This window comes from Ziziphus jujuba, chromosome 12, assembly GCF_031755915.1.
Source record: "Ziziphus jujuba cultivar Dongzao chromosome 12, ASM3175591v1".
Taxonomy (NCBI): Eukaryota; Viridiplantae; Streptophyta; class Magnoliopsida; order Rosales; family Rhamnaceae; genus Ziziphus; species Ziziphus jujuba.
In genome coordinates, this window is record NC_083390.1 from 25,685,032 (window position 1) to 25,708,179 (window position 23,148).

The window sequence follows — 23,148 nt, forward strand, 5'->3', positions numbered from 1 at the left end:
GCCACTTGTCGGAGAGAAAGAGGGGTTGCACGAAGAAACGGTAGTACACGGGCAGGAAGGAGTCAAAACTCTCAAAATTTACATCTTTCATGTATGTTTGGCAAAGCAAGCATAAGAGGATAAACTAGAACGGAACAAAAACCAATAAAAGCCCTTGTCTATCTAACCCTATTTTTTTCCCTTTTATTTTTATTTTTAGTTTTCCTAGTGCTTTTTCATCTCTTCAATACTTCACTGTTTAGCTCACAAATCCACATCTTGGTTGTCTTTGATCCGATCTTTGTTCCTTGATGTCTCAATCTTAAACTTACCAAAATATTCCCAAAAGAAAACAAAAAGAAAGCAGCAACAGAAATAGATATCAGGTGGGAAGTAGAAGAGTGAAAAAGGTGGATCGGAGGCATGGCAAGCGGCCACTTCCTTCAGAAGCATCGGAGGAGAAAGCGAGACAGAGAGAGACTCATCAGCAGCATGAGTTATTTCCTGCTTCAGCTGCAGCAGCAGTAGCTTATGAATCATCATGGCCTGAAACTGAATTATCAGCCATGGTTTCTGCTCTCTCTCAAGTTATTGGAACCGGCGAAGATAACAATAATAATAATAATCCACCATCCCGGCCAGCTTTGAATTTGGTGCAATCCAATCCTTCCTCGGCTCCAGTCAAACAAGAACCACCCGATCCTTCTCTACCCGTACAAGGTCAAGGTACACAGTGCCACCTGCCTCATAATCACTTAATTTCATTCCCACTTGTTTTCAATTTCATTCCAAGATTTAACTTCTTCATTTATGTTTCTATTCTATGCTTCTAAAAATTTTACTGCGTGCTATTACTGGGTTTTTATATTTTATATACATAGTACTAGCTAGCACTTCTGCAAAATATATATATATATATATATATATATATAAAATAAAGAGAAAATAGAGAAAGAAAGAGATATTCAACTGTGATCTAGTGAGTCAAAATTACTTGTCTGTTAACCTATCACGTAGCTGCATTGTCAAAGTTTTCTAGATCGATCTTTGTACTCTTTCTGCGGAAAGCATAATATGTAGATATGCATAGGATGTAAACCTCGCCAGATGCAGATGGGACATGAGAGACTCTTGTATGGTCAAACTTTCTCACTCCGCATCCATAAAAATCTTTTAAATATTAATATATATATATATATATATATATATAGGAAGTAGATGTGTTTACATTACAATTGTTGCTTGTTCAATGTATCTTGCTTTCCGTAAAGAGCTCTATCTCTCAACTAAAATCGATTGTTATGTCTGGCTAGGACACGCTATAATTTTTTTTCCCTCTGGAATCTTGCCGAAACAAAACATGTACATGTTAACTTGTTTTTATTCTATACGTGTGAGTTGGTTCACGTCACATTTTCTTACATTAGATTACCATATCATATGCATATATATCTATACGCACACTTGAAATAGCTAGGCATATATGTATATTTATATATTCCTGGTTAAAGAGATATATACGACTTCCGTGAGTTACTATCCTGCTATCATTCCCTTCTTTCACCATCTTTAGGTGTGGGCCTTATCTTTTTCCTTCCAATTGTTAGATATTTACCAATTGTTAGATATTTACCTACCTAATCAACCATTATCCGATATTGAAAGTGACAGCGCTTTAATTGTTTTCTGCCATGTTTTGTCCATGTTTGCTTCTTTCTCAATTTTTTGTGTTGAAAGCTTTCTGGAGGACTTAGATATTATCAATATATATATATATATATGGTATTCCTTGCCTTCTACTAAGATTAAGACATTGATATGGATGCATAATTTATATATATGAAGAATATGGTTAGAACGCTTATATATGTTTTCAATAGTTAATTGCTTGGAAAATGAGGAAAGGACTACTACTGGGGGTTGGGGGGCCAATGGTGGAAGACTTAAAGTTGCCCATAAATTTAATGAAAAAGGTTTGAGAGCTAAAGCGAAAAAAGAAAGCTCCTTTTATATCTCTTTGATGGGATAATATTATATGCGCATTGTAGGGTAGGGCACGCACTTGCTGGTGACACAAACACACACACACACATGTTTATATATGCATGCACCAATTCTTGCTTCCTTTATTGAAAGTAGTGCATGCATGGCAAGAATATGGCAACTATATATATATATATATATATATGTGGTAAGAGACGGCATGCGTTCATATATGAAAACATAATTTAGGAGTAATAATATGGAAAAATTCCAACAAAGAAATAAAGCGATTTCTTGTTGAAGCACATTATAGCATTGGCTCTTGGAGTATAGAGAGAAAAACTATTCATTTATATATATATATAGTATCTTATGTATCTTATGTTTGTTTGTTAACTTACATGCCCATCCAATATCACGCAGAACTTAACACATAACTTCCTATTATTAATCATTTATAATCTCTAAGTGATTTGCATTTGTTTGGGAGTTTTGTTCATTTTATGATTTCAACAGATACATATAGTATTTATATCACTTGCTTTATATTTATTCATTATTTTCACATTAAATTTGTATTCATTAATTTCACATTAAATGTGTATATATTAATCATTGTGTCTAAATTGGATGATTGTATGCTAAATTATTAATATATTTTTTTTATGCGTATACAACTGTTTGTGTGTGAAGAGAATGCAAGGAGACGACATTATAGAGGAGTAAGACAAAGACCATGGGGAAAATGGGCAGCCGAAATTCGTGACCCGAAAAAAGCAGCTAGAGTTTGGCTTGGCACATTCGATACAGCTGAGGATGCTGCCATTGCATACGATAAAGCAGCTCTTCGATTCAAAGGCACCAAAGCGAAGCTTAATTTTCCCGAAAGAGTTCAAGGCAAGACTGAGTTCAGCTATCTCACTCCTAGTTCAGCTGATAAAACTACTACTACTGCTACTACTACTCTTCCTCATCATCATCATCATCAACAAAATCATCCTGGACCAGTTACTACTACTCCCCCTCATTCTCATCCTCATCCTTATCCTCATCCAGCTTCCTTCTCACCTGAAGTTTTCCCAGACCTTTATCAATATGCACAGCTTCTCACCAGTAGTAGTGATTCTAGTTTCCCACCAAATTTAAATTACTACTCTCCCTCTACTCTATTCACTCAACAACAAGCTTTTTCTTCTCAGTTTTCAACAACAACATCATCTTCCACATCTTCCTCTTCATCCTCGCATCAACGATGGCAAAAACAGGAAGATGATCACTTTCACAGCGGCTCCAGGAATCATCCAGCAGATGATGATGATGATGATCGCGATCATCATCATCACTAGTACGTACGTACTTAGTATATTTTTATCGATCATAACTTTTCTTCTGTATTCATCACGAGGAAAAGTGAAGAAGGAATTCCATCATGTTATTTATTATGCGGCCATATTCACCTTTGCTATGCATCTTCATTTTTAACTACCGTTTTCAGTACCAATTAGTAATCCATCAAGATGAACTTCATTTTATATATAAACTAAGACTTTCTAGTTTTATTTTATTTTTTTATAAAGCCCTTTTGAAGTTTGGTTGGTCTATTATTAGAGTTTTAAGAGATTGAGTTCAATTTTCCGATCTGGTGGGCAAGGGAAGAACGTTGACATGCATATGATATATTGACATAATATATATATATATATATATATAGGAGGATTATATGGTCAGGACCATCCGGATGGAGTTGTGTACGGTACAAGAGTAAAGCCGACGTTTTTAGAAAAGCCAATATTTTTTTCTCGTGTAATGTCGGCTTTTTCTCTTATGTTTTTTTCTGATCTGCACGCGATTCTTTCTATCTGAATTGTAAAAGAATTATATATATATATATATATATATATATATATACCTATCAGCATAGCCTTATGGTTTTGATATCAGATCTTTTATTATTAGTTATTGAATTACAGAATAAGTTAAAATTTAAAATTAAAAAAATAGTTGCATTTTTATTTAATGGTACATTAAAATTATATTTAAGAAAAATGAACCTTATTAAAATTTGATAATTAAGAAATAAAATAAAAAAAATCTAATATTATTCTTAATAATAAAAATCTGATTGAAGTATAATTAAGTCCATATATATATATATATATATGATAAATCTAGAGTGATAAATTATTTTTATTAAAATTTTGATATCCATAATTTGACAATTTTTAAATGATTTATCTAAAACAATATTAATTTAACACTATTAGAAAACTATCACATAATTTGTTATCAAAATTTTGATAAAACAATTTAATACTTATAGCATCACTTATATATATATATATATATATATATATATATATATATATATATATATATATATATATATGCTGTACTTATATATATATATATATGCTGTACTTAATTTCTCGGCTGGTCCAATTGATTGTAATCAGTAAACTACTACTTATATATATATATATATGCTGTACTTAATTTCTCGGCTGGTCCAATTGATTGTAATCAGTAAACTACTAGTTAGGAAACCACCCAAAAAGGTTCGGGTTTTTAATTTATCGTCTTTTTCAATGTTTCGGCGCTTGATCTCTTTAATAGCGTTGGTTACGTCTTGTGGAATTTGGTATACGTAATGGGACGTGAGTTTTGAAAAATAATTAATATAGACTAGGACTAGAGCTTTTCTTTTTTTCTTTGTTTTAATGATTAATTATGAATGAGCCCAAAAAATGAGGTTCATATAGAAGTCAAATATTTGAGCTTGTTTGCATTTTATACTCAATTTTGTTTTCATATGGGGCTTTCAAAGATTCCTAGAAATACAGAATTCACATTCCTTTTTTCGTTTTGAAATTAAATTTGTTGAAATAATACTTGCAATGATCGACTAGGAAAATGATTAACTTTTTTTTTAAAAAATAAATATTAATCATCGTCAACTTTTGATGTTAAGTGACGGGTCTTCTCATCCAACAGCCATATGTTTAAAGGGATTAAAATTTTCATTGATTAAATTAAATAGAAATTGAACTACTCTAGCTTTCTTTAACCTCCACCGCTTTTGACTGGAAATTTGGGTTCTTTTAATTAAATTAAAGTACGTAAGTGGAGTCTGCAGTCGTCTAGAGACTTTATTGCGTACAGCATTGATAATAATCCCTCAACAGCAAATCCACTGGTCAAGGACTTATCTCTCTCTCTCTCTCTCTCTCTCTATATATATATATATATATATATATTCAAGAAATTGAGTGTTTATATATAAAATGACAATGTCTAATATAATATACGGCCTGATCTAAATAGTGATATATAATTAGCTGGCCTGATTTGAATAGTTGATATATAATTAACATTTAGCAGAATATGTTTTATGATCACGACCAAATCTCAGTCGCATCAAATATAAATCTGAAAATACAAGGTGCTAGCTGTCATTTCAAGAAATCAAAGATGGCAAAAAGAATATTTGATTAGAATTTGGATTCCGGCCAGCTTCAATCAAATCATTAATATAACATACTACTCCTTAAATATGGAACATCCTATATATTCTTAAAAACAAGCACCCCTCCCCAAAGCAAGACCTTTTTTCTTTGGCAGATATTATAGATATATAGAGGGTCTGGATTTAGTCATTGAGTTATAGACTAATTGCGAACGTGGTTGTGAAAATGATCATAATCTCAACTTTTGGAAGCACTTTAATTAGCCGCACGCTTATACTTTAAGATACACCAATCATGAAACTTCAAGCAAACTCATACAAACTTTACAAGGTAGTGCCAAACACATCAAAGTGAAATCGACCTGTGCAGTACTACTTCCCTCATTACTCCTCTACCGCCACACAAAAGTTATGTCATTTTGTACCAAAAAATGGGATTCATGCTCTTTAATAGGCTCCACCTAAGTACTTTATGTGACACATTAAAGTGTGGTATCATTGTGTATGGTTATCAAATTCGTTTATTAAATTTTAAACAACTGATGTCCTTTTTATATTATACATTAATACTCGACAGATCGTTATAATATATTATCATATTAATTATTAATAAAAAAATTTCATTTATGGGTTAGGGATTAATATTATTTGTTAAAATAATTAAAATTAGGATTTCCAGTTGTTAATCTGGTCTCATTATAATATATGTGAATTGGGTCCTGGATCTTTTTACTTTTTTATTTTTTTATTTTTGGGATTTTTTTATTTTTTTTATTTTTTTTTAATCTGTGTTTACAGGGCCAGTACTGTTGGAAAGCAGCTACAAAGATTACGCATGCTAAAGCAGCAGTGGGCCTTTGCCCACTTGTTCTAAAAAGTTGGCTTTAGTGGGCCAGGCACAATCGTCTAAAGCCCAAAAAAGGATGATTTTGCGTTCAATTTCAATTGATAAGAGATCAGAAAACGACAAAAGAAAAAAGCGACATACAAGAAGAAGCTTCTTTTTTACATCGCATTGCACACGCGTGAGCGCTGTCATGTGCGCGTTTATCGAGGTGAAGCATGTTTTTTTTTTTTTTAAATTTAAATTTGTTTCATATTTAGGAGGGAAAAAAACCACTAAAAAAAAAAAAAGGCAAAAAAATTGAAGTTGGTTGGGTAGGAAAAATGTGGGACCAATTTTGACAGTGACGGGGAGAATTGGATTTTTGGTATACTTTCGGCTAACCATGTCAATTTTTGCGGCTCTACGGCCCATTTATTCAGCAAAATGTTCTGAAACTCTAATTATTAGGAATCTTAAATCACTGCCACCACTTTCCACTTCCATCGCTCCCTTTCACATTTATCCAACAATATCAATTTTATTCCCATGTTTGTCTCTGTTTTTACTCGCATTGCATAAAGCATGTCTTCTTACCTTATTTACCTTCCTTTTCATATTTTTTATTTTTCCCTCTATTGCTTAATTTTTAATAAATTATTTTTTTTTACTTTTTATTTATTTATTCTATAAACACCATAAAACATTATTAATAGTGCAATTAATTTCACGTAATTGTATTTTATTTAATAGTTTTTGGTAAGCCTTTTTCTCATTGTAATACAACATGTAATGATTTCTGAGAAACTGCAAGGCTGATATGCACTCTTTGGTACGGAGGGTGCTAAGTTTTAGGCCTATGCGTGGTTACCTTTAATGTTAAATTAAACACACATATAATGTTAAGTAACTAATTTAATGATTGGTGCTTTTTACATAGTACCATTTTATATTGATTAAGGCTGTGTTGTAATGTTATTCAATTCAATATTAATACAATAGCGATGTAGTAATTTCTTCATAGTTATACCCAACAAATTAATTTCACCCTCCAATCTGTCCAATGGATAGTTTTTTTGAGCAACAAAAAGAGATATACTATTCTCTTACTTTTGCTTTCTTATCTTCTCTATGACCTATCAAAATAAGGGGATGAGATGCCAGTCTCTCCTCACCCTTTTCTTCCATTCGCTTTGCTTCTCTATCATACAACGAATAAAATTTATGTTGGCAGAGGGAATCCAATAAACAATGCCATATAAAGAGAATGAAATGGCAAAGAAGAAAGGAAAAAAAAAAAAAAAAAAAAAGGAAAACAAAAATTTGTCTCATTTAGCAGAAAACAAGCGAAATGGAAGTCGAAAGATGATATTGGGTCAAATTAAGTTAAGTGGTCCAAACATCAAAAACAAGCAAGAAAGGTTAGGGACCCGTTGAAAAGGCCCAAGTATTTTTTAGGTGGTGAAAACCCAGTTGAGAATTAAGACTAGCCCAGATAAGCCCAACTTATGGTGCCACTTCCGGAGTGCTCTAAATGGGTTATTGGGTTGAAGCTAAAGCCTAGAAGATTGAATTTGTAATGTTTGGCCCACATGGCCGCATTTCTATCTAAACATCATCTTTCAATTCAATTCGCGAACTCAATTGGATGGCAATCCTTTGCAATCCCAAAGTCCCACTGGATAAATTTATTTTACTTCCACAAAAAGAAAATGGAAGAGGAGTTGGTTTTAAACTTTTAATTAGATTAGGTTCCGGAGCGTATAATAAGATCCGGGTCAGGGTCTGAGATGGCGACCTCCAGATTGCTCTGTTCAACTGCACCAACAATCTTCGTTCCTCTTCCTCCTCCGAAGCTCTGCCTGCGAGCCAGAGCTACCAAAGGCGGCCCACTTCATTCCAAGCCTTCATTCCCTCGCTCATCATCATCATCATCATCATCTTTCAAGTGCAAGGCCGTGGGTGATAGCTCCCAAACATCCTTCGATCCCACTGTTTATCAGGGAATTTACGGTCCTTGGACCGTCGACTCCAACGATGTCCGAGAGGTTATTATTATTATTTTCGTATATCGCTTTTGTTCATGTATTTATTTGTTGCCACAATTATTTTGCCATTTTTGGTGTTGAAAAATGGTTGTGTTTTGTCTTGGGTGGTGGGGCACTGGGCAGGTGATATTATACAGAACAGGGTTAGTAACTGCAGCAGCATCATTTGTGGTGGCAGCCTCTGCTGCTTTCTTACCAGATAACAATTGGGCAACTGATTTAGTGAAGCAGAATCTTGATTTGCTTTACGCAATTGGAGGTGGTGGATTGGGGGTATCTTTGGTTTTGATTCACATTTATGTCACTGAAATTAAGCGCACTCTTCAAGCTCTATGGCTGCTTGGGGTTGTTGGGTCTTTCTTGGCATACACAAACTTGGCTGGACCAGCTGGGGAGGGCTTGGTTCCATATGTTGTTCATAACCCGGTGGCTGTCTGGTTTGTGGGTCCTCTCTTTGCTGCACTCACTGGACTTGTGTTCAAGGAAGGTATTCATTTGCTCCATGCTTATGTTTGCCAAAATGAATTAAGAATTCCTTTCTTTGTGGTGCCTCTGAAACATGAAAGGCTAGCTAGATTATTCTTTGATATTCAAATCCCTGTTATTCCAAATAGGTCTCTGCTATGGTAAGCTGGAAGCGGGACTTCTTACATTCATTATACCCACTCTTCTCCTCGGGCATCTGGTATTCTTATTTCCTGTTGTTTGTACTACTTTCTTTTACCAAGCGTTTGTGTATAAATTTGTGTTGAAGATAAACTTTCAGTGCTTTAAAATGAAACATTGCATTTGCCATGTATCATTGAATAACCTCATTGTAGCATGCACAAGTAAATTCTACCAACAAATTTCATGCTGTATATGTAGTATTTCTTCATTTTTCCTTAATGTTAATATGTTATAATGTGGGGCAGCTTGAATATTGTGGAATATGGGTTCGTGAAGTACATTTCCCATATCTTGTGGCTTTGGTAGCAAGTTTGCAATCTAGATTTCTCTGTATAAGATAAAGATGTAGTGGTGCCTCCCTCAACCTTTCGTCACGAACCTAAAATTTGCTGAATGATAACGAATAGGTCTAACTATTTTCCTTAAAAACTTGTATACCTCCATGCCATATTTGAGCTGATGGTGAGTGTTATAGAATGTCTCATATATCAATCACAGGTTGCATTTTATTGGTTCCTTGTTCCATGATTCTTCGATTGCTAGCTTTTATATTCTGTTTCATCTAGACATTTAATCAGCAACTTCATTGGAAACACAGACTGGTTTGATGGATGATGGAGTGAAACTTGCTCTACTCGGTTCATGGATGGCCCTTTTTATCGTATTTGCTGGAAGGAAGTTTTCTCAGCCCATTAAGGTAGTCAGTCTTCTAAGTTGTAACTCTACCTAAAGAAGATCTGAGTCTTTTCTTCTTTGGTTGGAAAGGATTCCTTTGTAGTCAGTGTTCTGAAAGCAGGTAACGCCCAGTGCATATACACTGACAAGTTGCTGTCTTCTTTCAGGATGACATTGGCGACAAATCCGTGTTCATGTTCAATTCTCTACCAGAAAATGAAAAGAAGGCTTTGATTGAGAAGCTTGAGCAGCAAAAGTTGAGTCAGAATCTCGATTAAGAAGGAAAATGTGAGCCAAAAAGAATGTAGTCTGAATAGGAGTAGCTATACAATTATCATAGCCTAGCCTGCAATGGTTCCTTCATTAGCTTTTCAATCTTTAGATATGGTGCACTATACATACGTACATATTTACCGTTTTAGTGGATCAAGTATTCCTTCCTAAATTCATCACACGAGCACATTTTGATAATGCGAAACAAATGTAATGATAAAGTTTTTGTCAAGTGCATATATATTATCCTTTTTTTTTTTTTTTTCCTCAGTTGCATATTTTCAACAGAAGTCAAATTTAATCCATAAAAACTGGTTATTCATGCTAGTTTCAATAATATTGACTGGAAATTAAAAAGGATCAAAAGTTGTGTGTTATACTTTTTTGTCTTTCGACCAGTTATATTTTCAATAAAGTCTTAAGTTTAATCCATAAGACCTGGTTTTTAACGCTAATTTCAATAACATTGACTGGAAACTAAAAGTTCCGCGGCTCGTTGGGGGAGAAGAATCAAAGTTATATATAATCCTATTTCTTTGTTTAGGACCGGGATTTTTCAAGCTAATGTAAACAAAATTCACAGTTAGCTTAAATTGCTTGGTGAGAAAAAAAATCAGAGTTCGCATTGAATTTCAAGAACTAGTGGGGTTTGGATGGCTGAGGAATGACTTGAGTGGGCCCCGCCGTTATCTACGAGGCAAAATATCGCGTTGTAAGTTGTGACCAACAATCAATAGTTGGCGGGGCAGACCATTTTCTCAGTTGGATTGCGTTAACCCGCTTTCTAAACAGTTTCCAAATAACAAAAAAAATAAACATAAAAAAGGAAAATGTCAAAAAAAAAAAAAAAGCCACTATTTCTTTTTTGTAAAAAAACCCTAGTCATTCAGTGACTAAACGGAAGTGGCCAAAGCTCTCATCGCATCGCATCGCATCGCATCGCATGCGCGTTCTCTCTGCGTTGATAGCCTCATCAACTTCCACTGGTCGTCATTTGTTCTCTGCTCACACCTTCAAATCCCGAGCTTCTTCGCTTGCTCAAATCTTTACGAGCCGCCAATCACCATTCATGGCTTCCGAGGACTCGCTCCGCCAAGCACTGGCTTCTAAGCTGGCTGAGATTGAAGCCCAAGGCAATAATGTCCGGGCCCTGAAAGCCTCTGGCGCCGCCAAGCCTGATATTGACGCTGCCATCGAGGCTCTCAATGGCTTGAAGTTGGAGAGGGGTTCCATCGAGAAGGACCTCCAAGCTGCTGTCAGTTCCTCCGGTGATGGCTCCGTTAACAGGGAGCTTTTCCGTCAGACGGTCGTCAACACCCTAGAACGGCGTTTGTTTTACATTCCGTCTTTCAAAATATACCGTGGTGTCGCTGGGCTCTATGACTATGGGCCGCCTGGTTGCGCCGTTAAAGCCAATGTGCTTGCTTTTTGGCGTCAGGTTTGTTACTAGCTCAACTCTGTTTATGCTGAGGGTTTTAATTAGATTGATCAAAGTTGGATCAGAAAACGGGAATTCATTAAGCAATGCGGTTGGGTTTAGGGGTTTGGATTCGTGGGGTTTGGATTCGTAGGGTTTTAGCAAAGTGAGAAAGCTGTGAGGGAATAGTAGAGATAAGCTGAGAAATTGAAATCCTTAAAATATTATTTAATGGAATGAAAATATTATTTAATGGAATGTCATTTTTCTGTTAGTTTGTTTCCTCTTAACCTTAATATGTGTAATGTAATAAAGCAAGAGAGTGGAGTGCTAAGAGATGGTTTATTTTTTATTTGCGTTGCAGCATTTTGTTCTGGAGGAGAACATGTTGGAAGTTGACTGCCCGTGTGTTACCCCTGAGATCGTTCTCAAGGCGTCTGGTCATGTGGATAAATTCACTGATCTTATGGTCAAGGATGAGAAAACCGGGACCTGCTACCGGGCTGACCACTTGATCAAGGACTTCTGCAAAGAGAAGCTTGAGAAAGATCTTAGCATTACTGCTGAGAAGGCTGCGGAATTCAGACACGTACTTGCTGTGTTGGATGATCTCTCACCTGAAGAGATGGGTGCAAAAATCAAGGAGTATGGGATTCTTGCCCCAGATACAAAGAATCCACTGTCGGATCCTTATCCGTTTAACCTCATGTTTCAAACATCAATAGGTCCCTCTGGCTTGAGCCCAGGGTGAGTATCTTGCATGTTACTTATTAATTTTACAATGGCTTTGGAGTTTTTGGTTTGCTGGATATCAGTATCCAAAGGAGTTAAGAGATAAGTGTTTTTTGTTGTGTTCTTTACTTATTTATTTATTTTATTATATTTGCTCTATCTACATTTTCATGCAGTACAACTTGGATATATTTTGAATGTCAAATGTCGGTAGCCTTTTCTTGGTATTGAAGTTGGTCTTCGACCTCATGTGTGGCAGGTACATGCGTCCGGAAACTGCACAAGGCATATTTGTAAATTTCAAAGATTTGTACTATTACAATGGGAGCAAGCTTCCTTTTGCTGCTGCCCAAATTGGGCAGGCTTTCAGAAATGAGGTTTGAATCCTTCTTTTGGGACTTCAACATGAGTGCACTTATACTTTCATGTGGGTTTTTGTTTCTACAGATGCCAATATAACTTTTCACCCCAAAAACCAATGGATGGTTTGGTTCCTTTGAGCGAAACTGTAACACATATCTCTGTATGTTGTTTTTTATCTGCAGATTTCTCCTCGCCAAGGTCTTCTGAGAGTCCGTGAGTTCACTCTTGCTGAGATTGAGCACTTTGTTGATCCCGAAGACAAATCACACCCAAAATTCTCAGAAGTTGCAAACTTGGAGTTTCTAATGTTCCCTAGGGAAGAACAAATGTCTGGTCAATCTGCAAAGAGAATTCCACTGGGTGAAGCAGTTGCTAAGGTTGTTTGCATAATTTTATGTTCTCATTTGTTCTTTTCCACTCTTGCATGTTATGTGACAATGGCGTGGTTCAATGTCAAATAGGGAATTGTGAACAATCAAACTCTTGGCTACTTCATTGGGAGAGTATATCTTTTCCTAACTCGTCTTGGTATAAACAGCGACCGTCTACGTTTCCGACAGCACCTTGCAAATGAAATGGCTCATTATGCTGCTGATTGTTGGGATGCGGAGATTGAATGTTCCTATGGCTGGATTGAGTGTGTTGGCATTGCTGATAGATCAGCGTATGACTTGCGTGCTCATTCTGTGAGTACTGGGTTTGATATTCTCTAAAATTGATAACACTTTCTAATGTTAGGCCTAGAAGGTTATGCAATCTTTCTTTCTAATGTTAGGCCTTGAAGGTTATGCAATCTTTCCATCGTTGCTATATTGATAAGATGGCTGGAGTTCTAACTTCTGAAAATATATTGATTAGATTACATTTTCTTTTACTTGTCTTTTGGTTTGGATAGCTTGCTATGGTGAATGTTAGAAAAATATATTTTAAGAACATATCGTACTTTGCTGAGCAAATATATGAAGTATAAATACTGATAAAGCACTGCTTTATTATTTTATAACAGGAGAAAAGTGGTGTTGCTCTTGTTGCTGCTGAAAAATTTTCCGAACCTAGAGAAGTGGAGGTAATTTGAAATTCAAATCATGCTTATTGAGTCATTTCGCTGTATTTACTAATTGTGATTGTGAATAACCTACTTGAGAAATGACCTTGCTTATGCTTATTTGACTCTATGTGTGATTTCAGAAATTGGTCATAGCTCCAGTTAAGAAAGAGCTGGGCCTTGCATTTAAGGGGAGTCAAAAGAATGTGGTTGAAGCTTTGGAGGTAAACTAGAGTTACATTTACTTTGGGTCCTTGATTTTGTCTTCTATGGAATGTATTAATCTGTTGATATATTGTTCTTTGTTTCAGGCAATGAATGAGAAAGAAGCTTTGGAATTGAAAGCCAATTTGGAAGCCAAAGGAGAGGTGGAGTTTTTTGTCTGCACCCTTGGGAAAAATGTATCTATTAAGAAGAGCATGGTGACAATTTCCAAGGAAAAGAAGAAAGAGCACCAACGAGTATTCACACCTTCTGTAATAGAACCGTCTTTTGGTATTGGGCGAATCATTTATTGTCTCTACGAGCACTCTTACTACATGAGACCAAGTAAAGCTGGGGATGAACAATTGAATGTCTTTCGCTTCCCATCTCTCGTTGCACCCATTAAATGCACAGTTTTTCCACTGGTTCAAAATGAACAATATGAAAAGGTTGCAAAAGACATTTCCAGGTCATTGACTGCATCTGGCATCTCACATAAGATTGACATTACAGGTATGCAACCAATATATAATTGTCATTGTTTTTTTTCTAGGCATGTAAAATGACTTAAGATGGGGTTAAAAGTATTTTTTGCATGTGCATATCATAGTTGGTGATTTTGTTTTTCATTTTCTTCTTTATCCTTCTTTGGGTTAAAAATGGACTAGTAAATGTAATTTTTTGTTATGGCCTGATTGACTTGATTGCTATTATCAAGTTCTTATTTGCGTTTTCAGTTAAAAGTGCTATAAAAGGAAATATGCAGATGTATCCATTAGTGACCTTGTTAGTTATTTTTACATGGACGATGAGAATCAGGAAAATTTATACCCTGTTAGATGATGCGATACAGTGTTTGCATTAATAAAGATGGTTGCATAATGCATTTCTGAGAATCCCTCAGATTAGATGTTGGAATAGATTAGTTGTTTTCACCCACGTTTTAGGGTGGGATCACAAGTATACTCAGGGAAGCATCTGTTAACTTTTTTGACCATGGAAGTCTAAGGTCATTGTGTTCTGCATAAAGCTTTTATAGCTTGACTGTACAACGTTTCATATTATTGTTTCACTGAATACAAGACTTTGCTTAGTTTGACCCCTTTGGACATTCTGTAATATATGAACTACATATTATTTTTCCCAAATCTAAACGACCTATTTTATATATTTGTGCTACTCAACTTAATGGGGTTACTTTTTTATTTTGGACCGAGTTAACAGGTACCTCAATTGGAAGAAGGTATGCACGAACAGATGAACTTGGTGTACCATTTGCAATCACTGTTGATTCAACATCATCTGTGACAATCCGGGAGAGGGACAGCAAAGATCAAATACGGGTGAATGTGGAAGAGGCAGCATCTGTTGTGAAGGAGGTCACTGATGGATTGAGGACATGGGCAGATGTTTGGTCAACTTTTCCTCATCATTCCTCTGGCTCTGCAGAAGATGATGAATGATTGAGTTCTGTTATTTTTAACACCAAAAGAGATTTAACATGCTACATATGACTTTTGAGTTTCAAACGGTTTGTATGACATTACAAAAGCCTACAATGTTGATGATAAAGATACTCTTTTCTATCTACAACATAAATTGATTGGAATCAGAGTGCAACACATGTTATATGTTCTGTTGAGGCTGGGAGTTCCATCCCAAAAGGTTTAACCCAATAGGGGATTAATCCAGGCCTCTTATATACCCTGTTTATACCATGTTTAGCCCATGTGAGATTTTATTCATACTTAATTTGTAAAATCTAAGATTAGATTTTTGAAATGAGAAAAGTTATTCAGACCTTGGTCTATACCGCAGTACAAGCAGAAAAAGCGGAAAGAGCAGGAAAAAAAAAAAAAAACTGGAATCTTATTCACCACCTCTACTTCCAATGAGGATAACAACAAACAAAATAGAAAGGTAAAAGAAGGCAAAATTCTGGTGAAAAAGAGGTATATAAAGTGAAAAGTTGTTGTGAGAGAAAACGGCGTCGGGGTAGGGTAAGGTAAAGATCATACGACGTAGTTTAGGAATGAACTTAAGCACGGGTTCCTTCCTGACTCCAATGAACAAACGAGAGCCCCGAGTGTTATAATTCGAGTGGGAAGTCATAAAGAAAATTGGCGTTTTGAGTTGGAGGGCCCTTGCGGTGTGGAGAGAGAGAGACAGAGAGAGAGAGAGAGAGCGATAGAGAGAGAAAGAGAAGAGAAGATGCTGAGAGTTGCCAGGAGGAGGCTGTCCCCGTCAGCATGGAGGAGCGGGTCGCAGACAAACCCAGCCCTCGTCTCCTCCACCAGAGCCCATCCGCTAACATCCACTGAAGACGACGACGTTTCCGTTCCATCTCCCCATGCTTCTTCCAATTTCAGATCCCCCATTCATTTTTCCCACCGTGTTTCCTATGCTTTTCCTTCTCTTGTCAAAGGTCTGTTCCTTCCCTCTGATTTAGATTTATCTTGTTGCACTTTCTCTCTCTCTCTCTCTCTCTCTCTCTCTCTCTGCTTCGTGTTTTTATTCCTGTGATCTTTGTTTCTATTTATACCGAAGATGTTATCAGGCTAGTTTTTTAATTGTTCTTGGCTGTTAATTTATTTTCGTATTGGGAATAATTTGGGATTATAGCGTTTCCATATTTTTCTATCATGGGTTGCTCTGCTTTTAACGATTAAATCGAACTGCTCTATATGTAATGTTTTTAATTAGCAACATATTCCCAATGCCAACATTGTGCTGTGAATGATATTTGTCACTAAGAATTAAACGTCTCTTCTTTGAAGCATGCTTTCTTTTTCTACAAAACCACATCGCATAAACAGTATGTTTAATGCCATAATTTCCTATCCATCTTGTGTTTCTTGTATGTAAGCCAGTAGTGAGTTTGTAAACATGTACAATTGTATTATAAAGCTCTCTTTTACCAATACACGAGACAAATTATTATTATTATTTTTTAAAAAAGGTCTTATTTTCATGAATCATATTGGTTCCCAAAGACACTATACAGGACAGCTACGCAGTCCCTATCAAGCTTCAGTTATTAAAAAACTTACTGGTCCACAGCCTCATTGAGCCTCCATGGCTTGCTAACTTGACTACCTAGGCATTTCCTCGAGTCTGCTTGTGATGAAGTGTTGCATTTTAGTTTTTTGAAGTGGCTATGTCAATTGCTGGCAAGCTTGCTTGCCATGCAGATCTAATGGACTAGAGCTTCTATCATTTCGACACTTTCTTCCTGAGTTGTCTTACTGATCAGATCATGTAAAACCATCTTCTTTGCAAGTATTCTGCTTATTGGTAGATTTTACTGCATAAGTTTGTTTGTTTGTTTTTTTCATTTTTTTTCTTTTCTTTTCTTTTCAAATTTAGGCTGAAATTAGTAGATTTTGCTATCTTAGGCTACTTACTGATCAAATTGATTGTTAAATGCCGTGTGGATGTTTAATATCTGGCTTGACCCCCTCTATTCATTGGAGAGACATAATGTTTCTTTATGTATCAGTCTTGGATGTTGTTGTTGTTGTTGTCTTTTCCTTGTAAATCTCTGGTTGCCTATGCTAGTTGGTTAATGAATGGTTTTGGTTCTTTAATTCCAGGGTTTTCCTCTGAAGCTCTATCTCCTGGACATGATATTGGTGCGCTGTCAGAATACTCAGCTACTGTGGCTGCTGTGAAGAACCCTACTTCAAAAATTGTATATGATGAGTACAACCATGAACGTTATCCACCTGGTGATCCCAGCAAGCGTGCATTTGCCTATTTTGTCTTGTCAGGTGGCAGGTTTGCATATGCCTCCTTGATTCGGCTTCTGGTCCTCAAGTTTGTTCTTAGCATGTCAGCCAGTAAAGATGTCCTTGCCCTTGCTTCCCTGGAGGTTGACCTATCTAGCATTGAAGCTGGTTCTACTGTTACAGTAAAATGGCGAGGGAAGCCAGTTTTCATCAGACGTCGAACTGAAGATGACATCAAGTTGGCCAATAGTGTTGATGTTGGTTCCCTTCGTGACCCACAACAGGATTCAGAGAGGGTTAAGAATCCAGAATGGCTAATTGTTGTTGGGGTCTGTACTCATTTGGGATGCATCCCCTTGCCAAATGCTGGTGACTTTGGAGGTTGGTTTTGCCCATGCCATGGTTCGCACTATGACATTTCTGGTAGGATCCGGAAGGGACCAGCACCATACAATCTAGAGGTACCCACTTACACCTTCTTGACTGAGAACAAGTTGCTGATCGGTTGAGAGAATTGATAAGGAATCATTTTATGGAGTTGTATGTCATTATTTGGAGGTTTCATAATTGTTAGTTTCCTCCATACGAGGGAAAGATGACTTGAAAATTTTAAGTTCTTTTTTCTATTCACTGTTCTAAAATTTTGAATTATGTATGTTCTGTCCGGTTCAGGATGGTTTCAAAGATTGAATAATACAACAAATTTTTGTTGAGCTGTTTTGATTAAAATAGTATTTCCAGTTGATTGAACGTATTGTGAAAGCCTGTAAAAGCTGTTCTTACAATATTTCCCTCATTAAGGATTTCCACAGTCAGAATGCATCTACAATACACTTGGACTTCTCAAACCCTGGAGGTGTCATTTGCTTCCAGATTTGCATTATATGAATGCTTTGCCTTGTTGGTAAACAACTGAAAAATTTATATTCACATCCTCAGGATTAGCTAAGGCTTCTGTTAAGATACCATAAAAGTAGTTCCAGTCTCCTGGGCTAATGGAGCCTATGATATCTTGGGTGACACCTTCTGCAACATGTTGCAAGACATTGTGTTGCATAGGATATGTAAGGCTCCGTCGTCCAGTAGAATATTCCCCATCATAAACAGGTATTTGTAATTCCTATCCTTAACTGTGGATCGATTTTAGTTATACATTGGAACCTGAAAGCCCCATTAATTATAATACGGTAAAGTGGATCCTATAATGGCCAAGTTTCAACATAACATGTATGTTGTGGTTATAGGCAACGAACTTTCTCTTCATCATTTCTCTTAATCGGAAAAGTTCTTTGATCTTCATATTTTTGTGGACCTAATTGATCAATGGACTTGTGTCTGATTCCGTAGAACAACTTAATCAAATCTGACATGAGTAGGTACTGTTTGTTTATAATGTGCTTGAGACAGAGGGATTTATTCAACTGCGGAGGCCAAGCAAAAGTACACAGGCGTACATGTATGTATCTCAAATTGTTGTGTAAAATACTAATGCCCTTACAATGGCGTAGGGCCAATAAATAATACCATGTTGACTAAAATAATAATAAGAATACAATTGTATTATGCTATGTCATTGTTATAATGTTAAATCTACTAGGACGGAAATATAGAACTTCTCATGACTTGACACGGAGTCGAGAAGCTAGCAGTCTTGTATAGGAACCAATGGCATTTTGCCGCCGTATATATCAGGGAGCTGGCTCTCGTCAATGTCATCAAGCAGAGCAGACTTCATCTTTTTCTTCTCCAGAAATATTATCTGCAAGTTAGCATATGATGAACAAAGTCAGATAAAGCTGGAAGGCCTGAAGCTACATATCTTCTCATCTTTCAGGTAGTAAATATTAACAAGCTAAAGTGCATGCGAAAAATTTTCATCAGACTTAGCATGCTGGCACCATCTTTGAAAACACTACCTCTTCTTATTAATTGATAAATTGGAAATCTATGAAAAATGTGTTATGCACAGCCAGATTAAATATCTTACTACTAAATTTTATCCTTGAACATATCAAACATGTTCAGGTAGAATGAATGGGATGACAACATATTCTTATTTTGTTTTCTTTTAACAATATAATTGAACTTGAGAAGGATGTGTGGAGTAATTCCAAAAGATGGGAAATTTAGGCTAAGGGATGTTCATGTTGTCCAAAGTTTAGCTAGCATTAATGGAAAATGCGGCTTTAGAAACAAGTTTCTCCTTTACCTTCTTTTTGGTTTTTTTGTCAATAAATGGGTACACCATCTTCCAAGCCGTCATGAAGACGTAGGGAGCATGGACAATAAATAACTTGCCGAGCCTTTCTGGGAAGCAATCCTGTAGCCAGATAGTCCAAATAGACGATATAAGCCTTTCTGGTAAATACTAATTTCTTAATACTACTGGCTATTGCTGCTTAGGTGTTTAATTTAATATGCAGATTTGAGAGCAATATTCCACCAACAAAGTAGTGCAGCACATTTTGTGCAACTAATTTTGAACAATATCAATTATCTGGCATAAACTTGTGATGAAGAAGGATCCAACCTGCAAAATATGTAAAGCTGCTAGGTATCCCCGAACATCGCTATTCGAATATCCCCATCCTTGAAGATCTGCTATGGACACAAACTTTTCCTGTCCTCTTGGCATTCTGAAAGTATAGTATGTAAGTGTATAACATAAGCATAATTTATGCAGTATGCACAACATACCCATTTTAGAAACAAAATAATGATAATATTTTTGACCAAAAATAGGACATTCAAAACAAACTTTTGCTTCTGTTTATACGTATTAGCAATAAAATGATCTAGGAATTGTGTCGAAAATTCACACTGCCATCTGCTCAGGATAAAAGAAGATGGCTTTGTTACTAATTATTGATAGCATTGAAGGAAAGCAGCCATTCAGATAAGAGAAAGTTACCCTTACCCGGAACATATTTTGTCAAGACAGAATACTACAAAACCTGCATAAATTTCGTAAATGGCACGTCAGTATAAACCAATGCACAGCTCAGAAACACATCTTTCGACTAAAAAACTCTAGAGATGTTTAATTCACAGGGAATGAAAACCAGTGTGTGAAAATTTAAAAAAAAAAAAAAAAAAAAAAAAAAAAAGAAAGAAGAGAAAGAACTGGATACGTTTGAAGTCGTCAAGTTTGGCTGCCTTATGCCTGGCACCGAAAACAACGACAATGGGACGTCCGGTCTTATCAACACCTTGCATAAACAACTTGTTATGAGAAAGTTCATCCGGAATTTCTGAGGGAGAGATGGAGCCGTTGGGCACAAAAGATCGCCTCCAGCTTAGGTACTTTAGAAATAGGGCCGAAGCTTTCTCAATGTCCTGATCACGAGCCCTAAGAAATCTCCGGATCATCAAATCATCCTCTTCCTGCCGATAACAATAATGATAATCAATATATATATATATATATATATATATATATATATATTTAATACAATAGAAAATAAAAAATAGAAACCTTGCAAGAGGGATCTTGGGCTTCCACGAAGGCTCTCATTATCCCAACTTTACTCCTCTCAATCTCATCGCTCTCCGTTTCCGTTCCAGTTTCAATTTCCGAGCTGCTGCTTCCGTTCTCTTCCTCTAATTTCCCATTCTCTTCCCAACTTTCTCTCCCTTTGAATTCCATTTCCTTTTCTTTTCTTTTCTTTCTCTCTGTATTTTCTGTTTGGCTTGCGCTTCTTGCCAAGGCCAACTCACTCACCACACCCTCATATTACATATCCCCACCCTCTCTCTGTTTCTCCCTGATTTCTAAATATCTGTGGGACACAGTCTTCCCTGGACTTTAATGCAGAAAGAGAAAAGCAGTTGAAAGATTTTATTTCCATTTTTTTAAGGAAAAAAAAAAAAGACTTTTATTTGTTATTTGTTTATTTTTATTTAAAAAAAAAAAAAAAAAGTGAAAGAAACGTTGAAGAAAGAAACCAAAAATAGAAGCATCAACCTTTTGGAAGTGGAAAATGGGAATGGAATATCCAAAATGCAAATAGGAAAGAGGTTTGGCAAACCAAATACTTTCTAAAGGTAGGTTTTGGAGGCTAAAAAACTTTTCAACTCCATTTGTGAAAATCTTCACAAGGAAATGGGTGGACTGGTGGTGGTCCTTTTGCCTCGTAAATTGTTCGGATTTTTTTCATTAAAATTTCGGCTTACATTTTACAATTATAAAGAGAGTTAGTTTCATTCAAATTTGAGCTGGCATTTCACATTTGGTAGTTGTTCATATTGAATTGAATCGGTTAGTAAGTTTGAGCGGTGTCAGACGCATATACCTTTTAAGATGTTACAATTATGTTGGTCCACTACTCCTCCCCTACCTAATAATATGTATTTATCATAATTACAATACATTATATTATAATCAATCAAATATCATGTCTTATTACCCAAAAAAAAAAAATATATATATATATATATCATGTCTCCCTCAACCATCTGCCTCAATCTTGTTAGATATAAGTATAGAGCTAATCCAATAATAGTGAATTTTATATTATTCAGTGTTGGCCTTGGTGAAGTTCAACATTTGTGGAAATAGTTGTTTTTAGAAATCGAATTCAATATGATTTTAAAATAATATTTCATTATTTTTGTTTGTTCAAGTAAATACATATTATTAAGCTATATGCACATTTAATCAACTGAAATATAAAAACGCAATTTACTAGCACATTCATGTGGAAAAAAATGTGAGAAAGATTGGCTATGTGGATGATGAAAGACGACTAACACTTTTTGTCTTCATTGATGGAATATGCCCCTCAATTTTTTCCTTAAAGCAAAGTGGAATTTGCGCCTCTCACTCAATCACAAAATATGCTTTTTTTTTTGGTATGTACTTTTAAATCCGAATGTGCGTCATATGATATATTCATGTTAAATTGTAGTTAGCATTTTTCTTTTTTTTTTGGGGGGGTATGTGCGTTACTCGGGTAATTAATTGCCAAATCATTTTAGTTTATATATAACGTATCATGTGCACATGAGAATTTCCTTGTCCATTTTAAAAACTGAAGGGTTCAATAGCATGAGTAAAATATTTAAAATCTTACCTAGCTTGATCCAAGCTTTTGAATTGTAGCCATTTTTCTCTTTATATGTATATATTCTTCTGGAACTAGCAGTTACACCTTACAAAAGGAAAGCCATATTGTTTTAGCTTTGAAACCATATCAATCCTTTTATCAGCAACATGAAAACACAAAATTGACAAAAGCAATTAATTATTATTATTATTTTTTTGGTAGTTTTTGCAGCATTTGCTGCACTGCCATTCGAACTTGGAGAAGGAAGGGACAGAAGCATGGATTTGGCCAACTCGGCTGCAACTGCCACGTAAGCAATCAATTAATTAATTAGTACATAAGATGGTGGATTGCATAGTTAATTGTCGAATCTGGCCATCAATAATAATTTAAGAAAATGAGTAATAAGCATAATCCGTGGTAAGATTATTTTCATAGTCAAGCTCAACGTGTTATGATTTATCATATATTCTCGTATATAAATGTGGTTTTGAACGGTTTAAAAAATCTTTATATTCTTGTTTATTTAAATTCTACAAATAATTGTTTGCAAAAAAATTAAAAAAAAAAGGGGCTCTACAAATAGGTACAGATAAACTAGACTTGATTTTGTTGGTCCTCTATAGACTACATCTAGATTTTGCATAATTGTATATTCATATTGTATTTTGTTTTTGATATTGGAAAGAAAAAAAATGAAG

General features: G+C 35.6%; 5 protein-coding genes across 5 annotated transcripts; 4 read left to right on the plus strand and 1 right to left on the minus strand.

Moving 5' to 3' along the window:
- Positions 1–308: 308 nt before the first annotated feature.
- On the plus strand, positions 309–3,563 carry LOC107429688 (ethylene-responsive transcription factor ERF113; the record flags this gene model as incomplete). The annotated part of the gene is made up of 2 exons (XM_048462089.2): positions 309–705; positions 2,656–3,563. Coding segments are annotated over 2 exons (1,050 nt in total), but the record flags the coding sequence as incomplete, so codon positions are not given.
- Positions 3,564–7,907: 4,344 nt separating this feature from the next.
- On the plus strand, positions 7,908–10,171 carry LOC107429696 (uncharacterized). The gene is made up of 5 exons (XM_016040431.4): positions 7,908–8,296; positions 8,420–8,783; positions 8,911–8,981; positions 9,564–9,662; positions 9,808–10,171. The coding sequence occupies exons 1-5, from the start codon at positions 8,039–8,041 to the stop codon at positions 9,916–9,918; spliced, it is 903 nt and encodes a 300-aa protein (XP_015895917.1). The 5' UTR covers positions 7,908–8,038; the 3' UTR covers positions 9,919–10,171.
- Positions 10,172–10,705: 534 nt separating this feature from the next.
- Positions 10,706–15,283, plus strand: LOC107431797 (glycine--tRNA ligase, mitochondrial 1). Its single transcript, XM_016042795.4, has 9 exons — positions 10,706–11,351; positions 11,695–12,077; positions 12,322–12,439; positions 12,608–12,802; positions 12,887–13,111; positions 13,432–13,491; positions 13,614–13,694; positions 13,782–14,187; positions 14,899–15,283. Exons 1-9 carry the CDS (start codon positions 10,857–10,859, stop codon positions 15,135–15,137), a joined length of 2,202 nt encoding a protein of 733 aa, XP_015898281.3. The 5' UTR covers positions 10,706–10,856; the 3' UTR covers positions 15,138–15,283.
- A 325-nt stretch (positions 15,284–15,608) lies between these two features.
- Positions 15,609–18,115, plus strand: LOC107429697 (cytochrome b-c1 complex subunit Rieske-4, mitochondrial). Its single transcript, XM_016040432.4, has 2 exons — positions 15,609–16,099; positions 17,268–18,115. Exons 1-2 carry the CDS (start codon positions 15,886–15,888, stop codon positions 17,909–17,911), a joined length of 858 nt encoding a protein of 285 aa, XP_015895918.2. The 5' UTR covers positions 15,609–15,885; the 3' UTR covers positions 17,912–18,115.
- Positions 18,116–18,784: 669 nt separating this feature from the next.
- On the minus strand, positions 18,785–21,214 carry LOC107429698 (uncharacterized). The gene is made up of 6 exons (XM_016040433.4): positions 20,878–21,214; positions 20,534–20,786; positions 20,320–20,356; positions 19,933–20,038; positions 19,612–19,722; positions 18,785–19,161 (listed from the first exon to the last, which is right to left on the minus strand). Exons 1-6 carry the CDS (start codon positions 21,046–21,048, stop codon positions 19,045–19,047), a joined length of 795 nt encoding a protein of 264 aa, XP_015895919.1. The 5' UTR covers positions 21,049–21,214; the 3' UTR covers positions 18,785–19,044.
- Between the last annotated feature and the right edge of the window lie 1,934 nt (positions 21,215–23,148).

Coding starts and splice junctions, on each gene's coding strand:
- LOC107429696 (XM_016040431.4), top strand. CDS start 8,039: ATGGCGACCTCCAGATTGCTCTGTTCAACTGCACCAACAATCTTCGTT. Junction 8,297..8,419: donor ACTCCAACGATGTCCGAGAG/GTTATTATTATT, acceptor GGCACTGGGCAG/GTGATATTATACAGAACAGG. Junction 8,982..9,563: donor CTCTTCTCCTCGGGCATCTG/GTATTCTTATTT, acceptor TTGGAAACACAG/ACTGGTTTGATGGATGATGG.
- LOC107431797 (XM_016042795.4), top strand. CDS start 10,857: ATGCGCGTTCTCTCTGCGTTGATAGCCTCATCAACTTCCACTGGTCGT. Junction 12,440..12,607: donor GGCAGGCTTTCAGAAATGAG/GTTTGAATCCTT, acceptor TTTTATCTGCAG/ATTTCTCCTCGCCAAGGTCT. Junction 13,112..13,431: donor ATGACTTGCGTGCTCATTCT/GTGAGTACTGGG, acceptor ATTTTATAACAG/GAGAAAAGTGGTGTTGCTCT.
- LOC107429698 (XM_016040433.4), bottom strand. CDS start 21,048: ATGGAATTCAAAGGGAGAGAAAGTTGGGAAGAGAATGGGAAATTAGAG. Junction 20,357..20,533: donor CAAACTTGACGACTTCAAAC/GTATCCAGTTCT, acceptor AAATTTATGCAG/GTTTTGTAGTATTCTGTCTT. Junction 19,162..19,611: donor ACAAAAAAACCAAAAAGAAG/GTAAAGGAGAAA, acceptor GCTAACTTGCAG/ATAATATTTCTGGAGAAGAA.
- LOC107429697 (XM_016040432.4), top strand. CDS start 15,886: ATGCTGAGAGTTGCCAGGAGGAGGCTGTCCCCGTCAGCATGGAGGAGC. Junction 16,100..17,267: donor TTTTCCTTCTCTTGTCAAAG/GTCTGTTCCTTC, acceptor CTTTAATTCCAG/GGTTTTCCTCTGAAGCTCTA.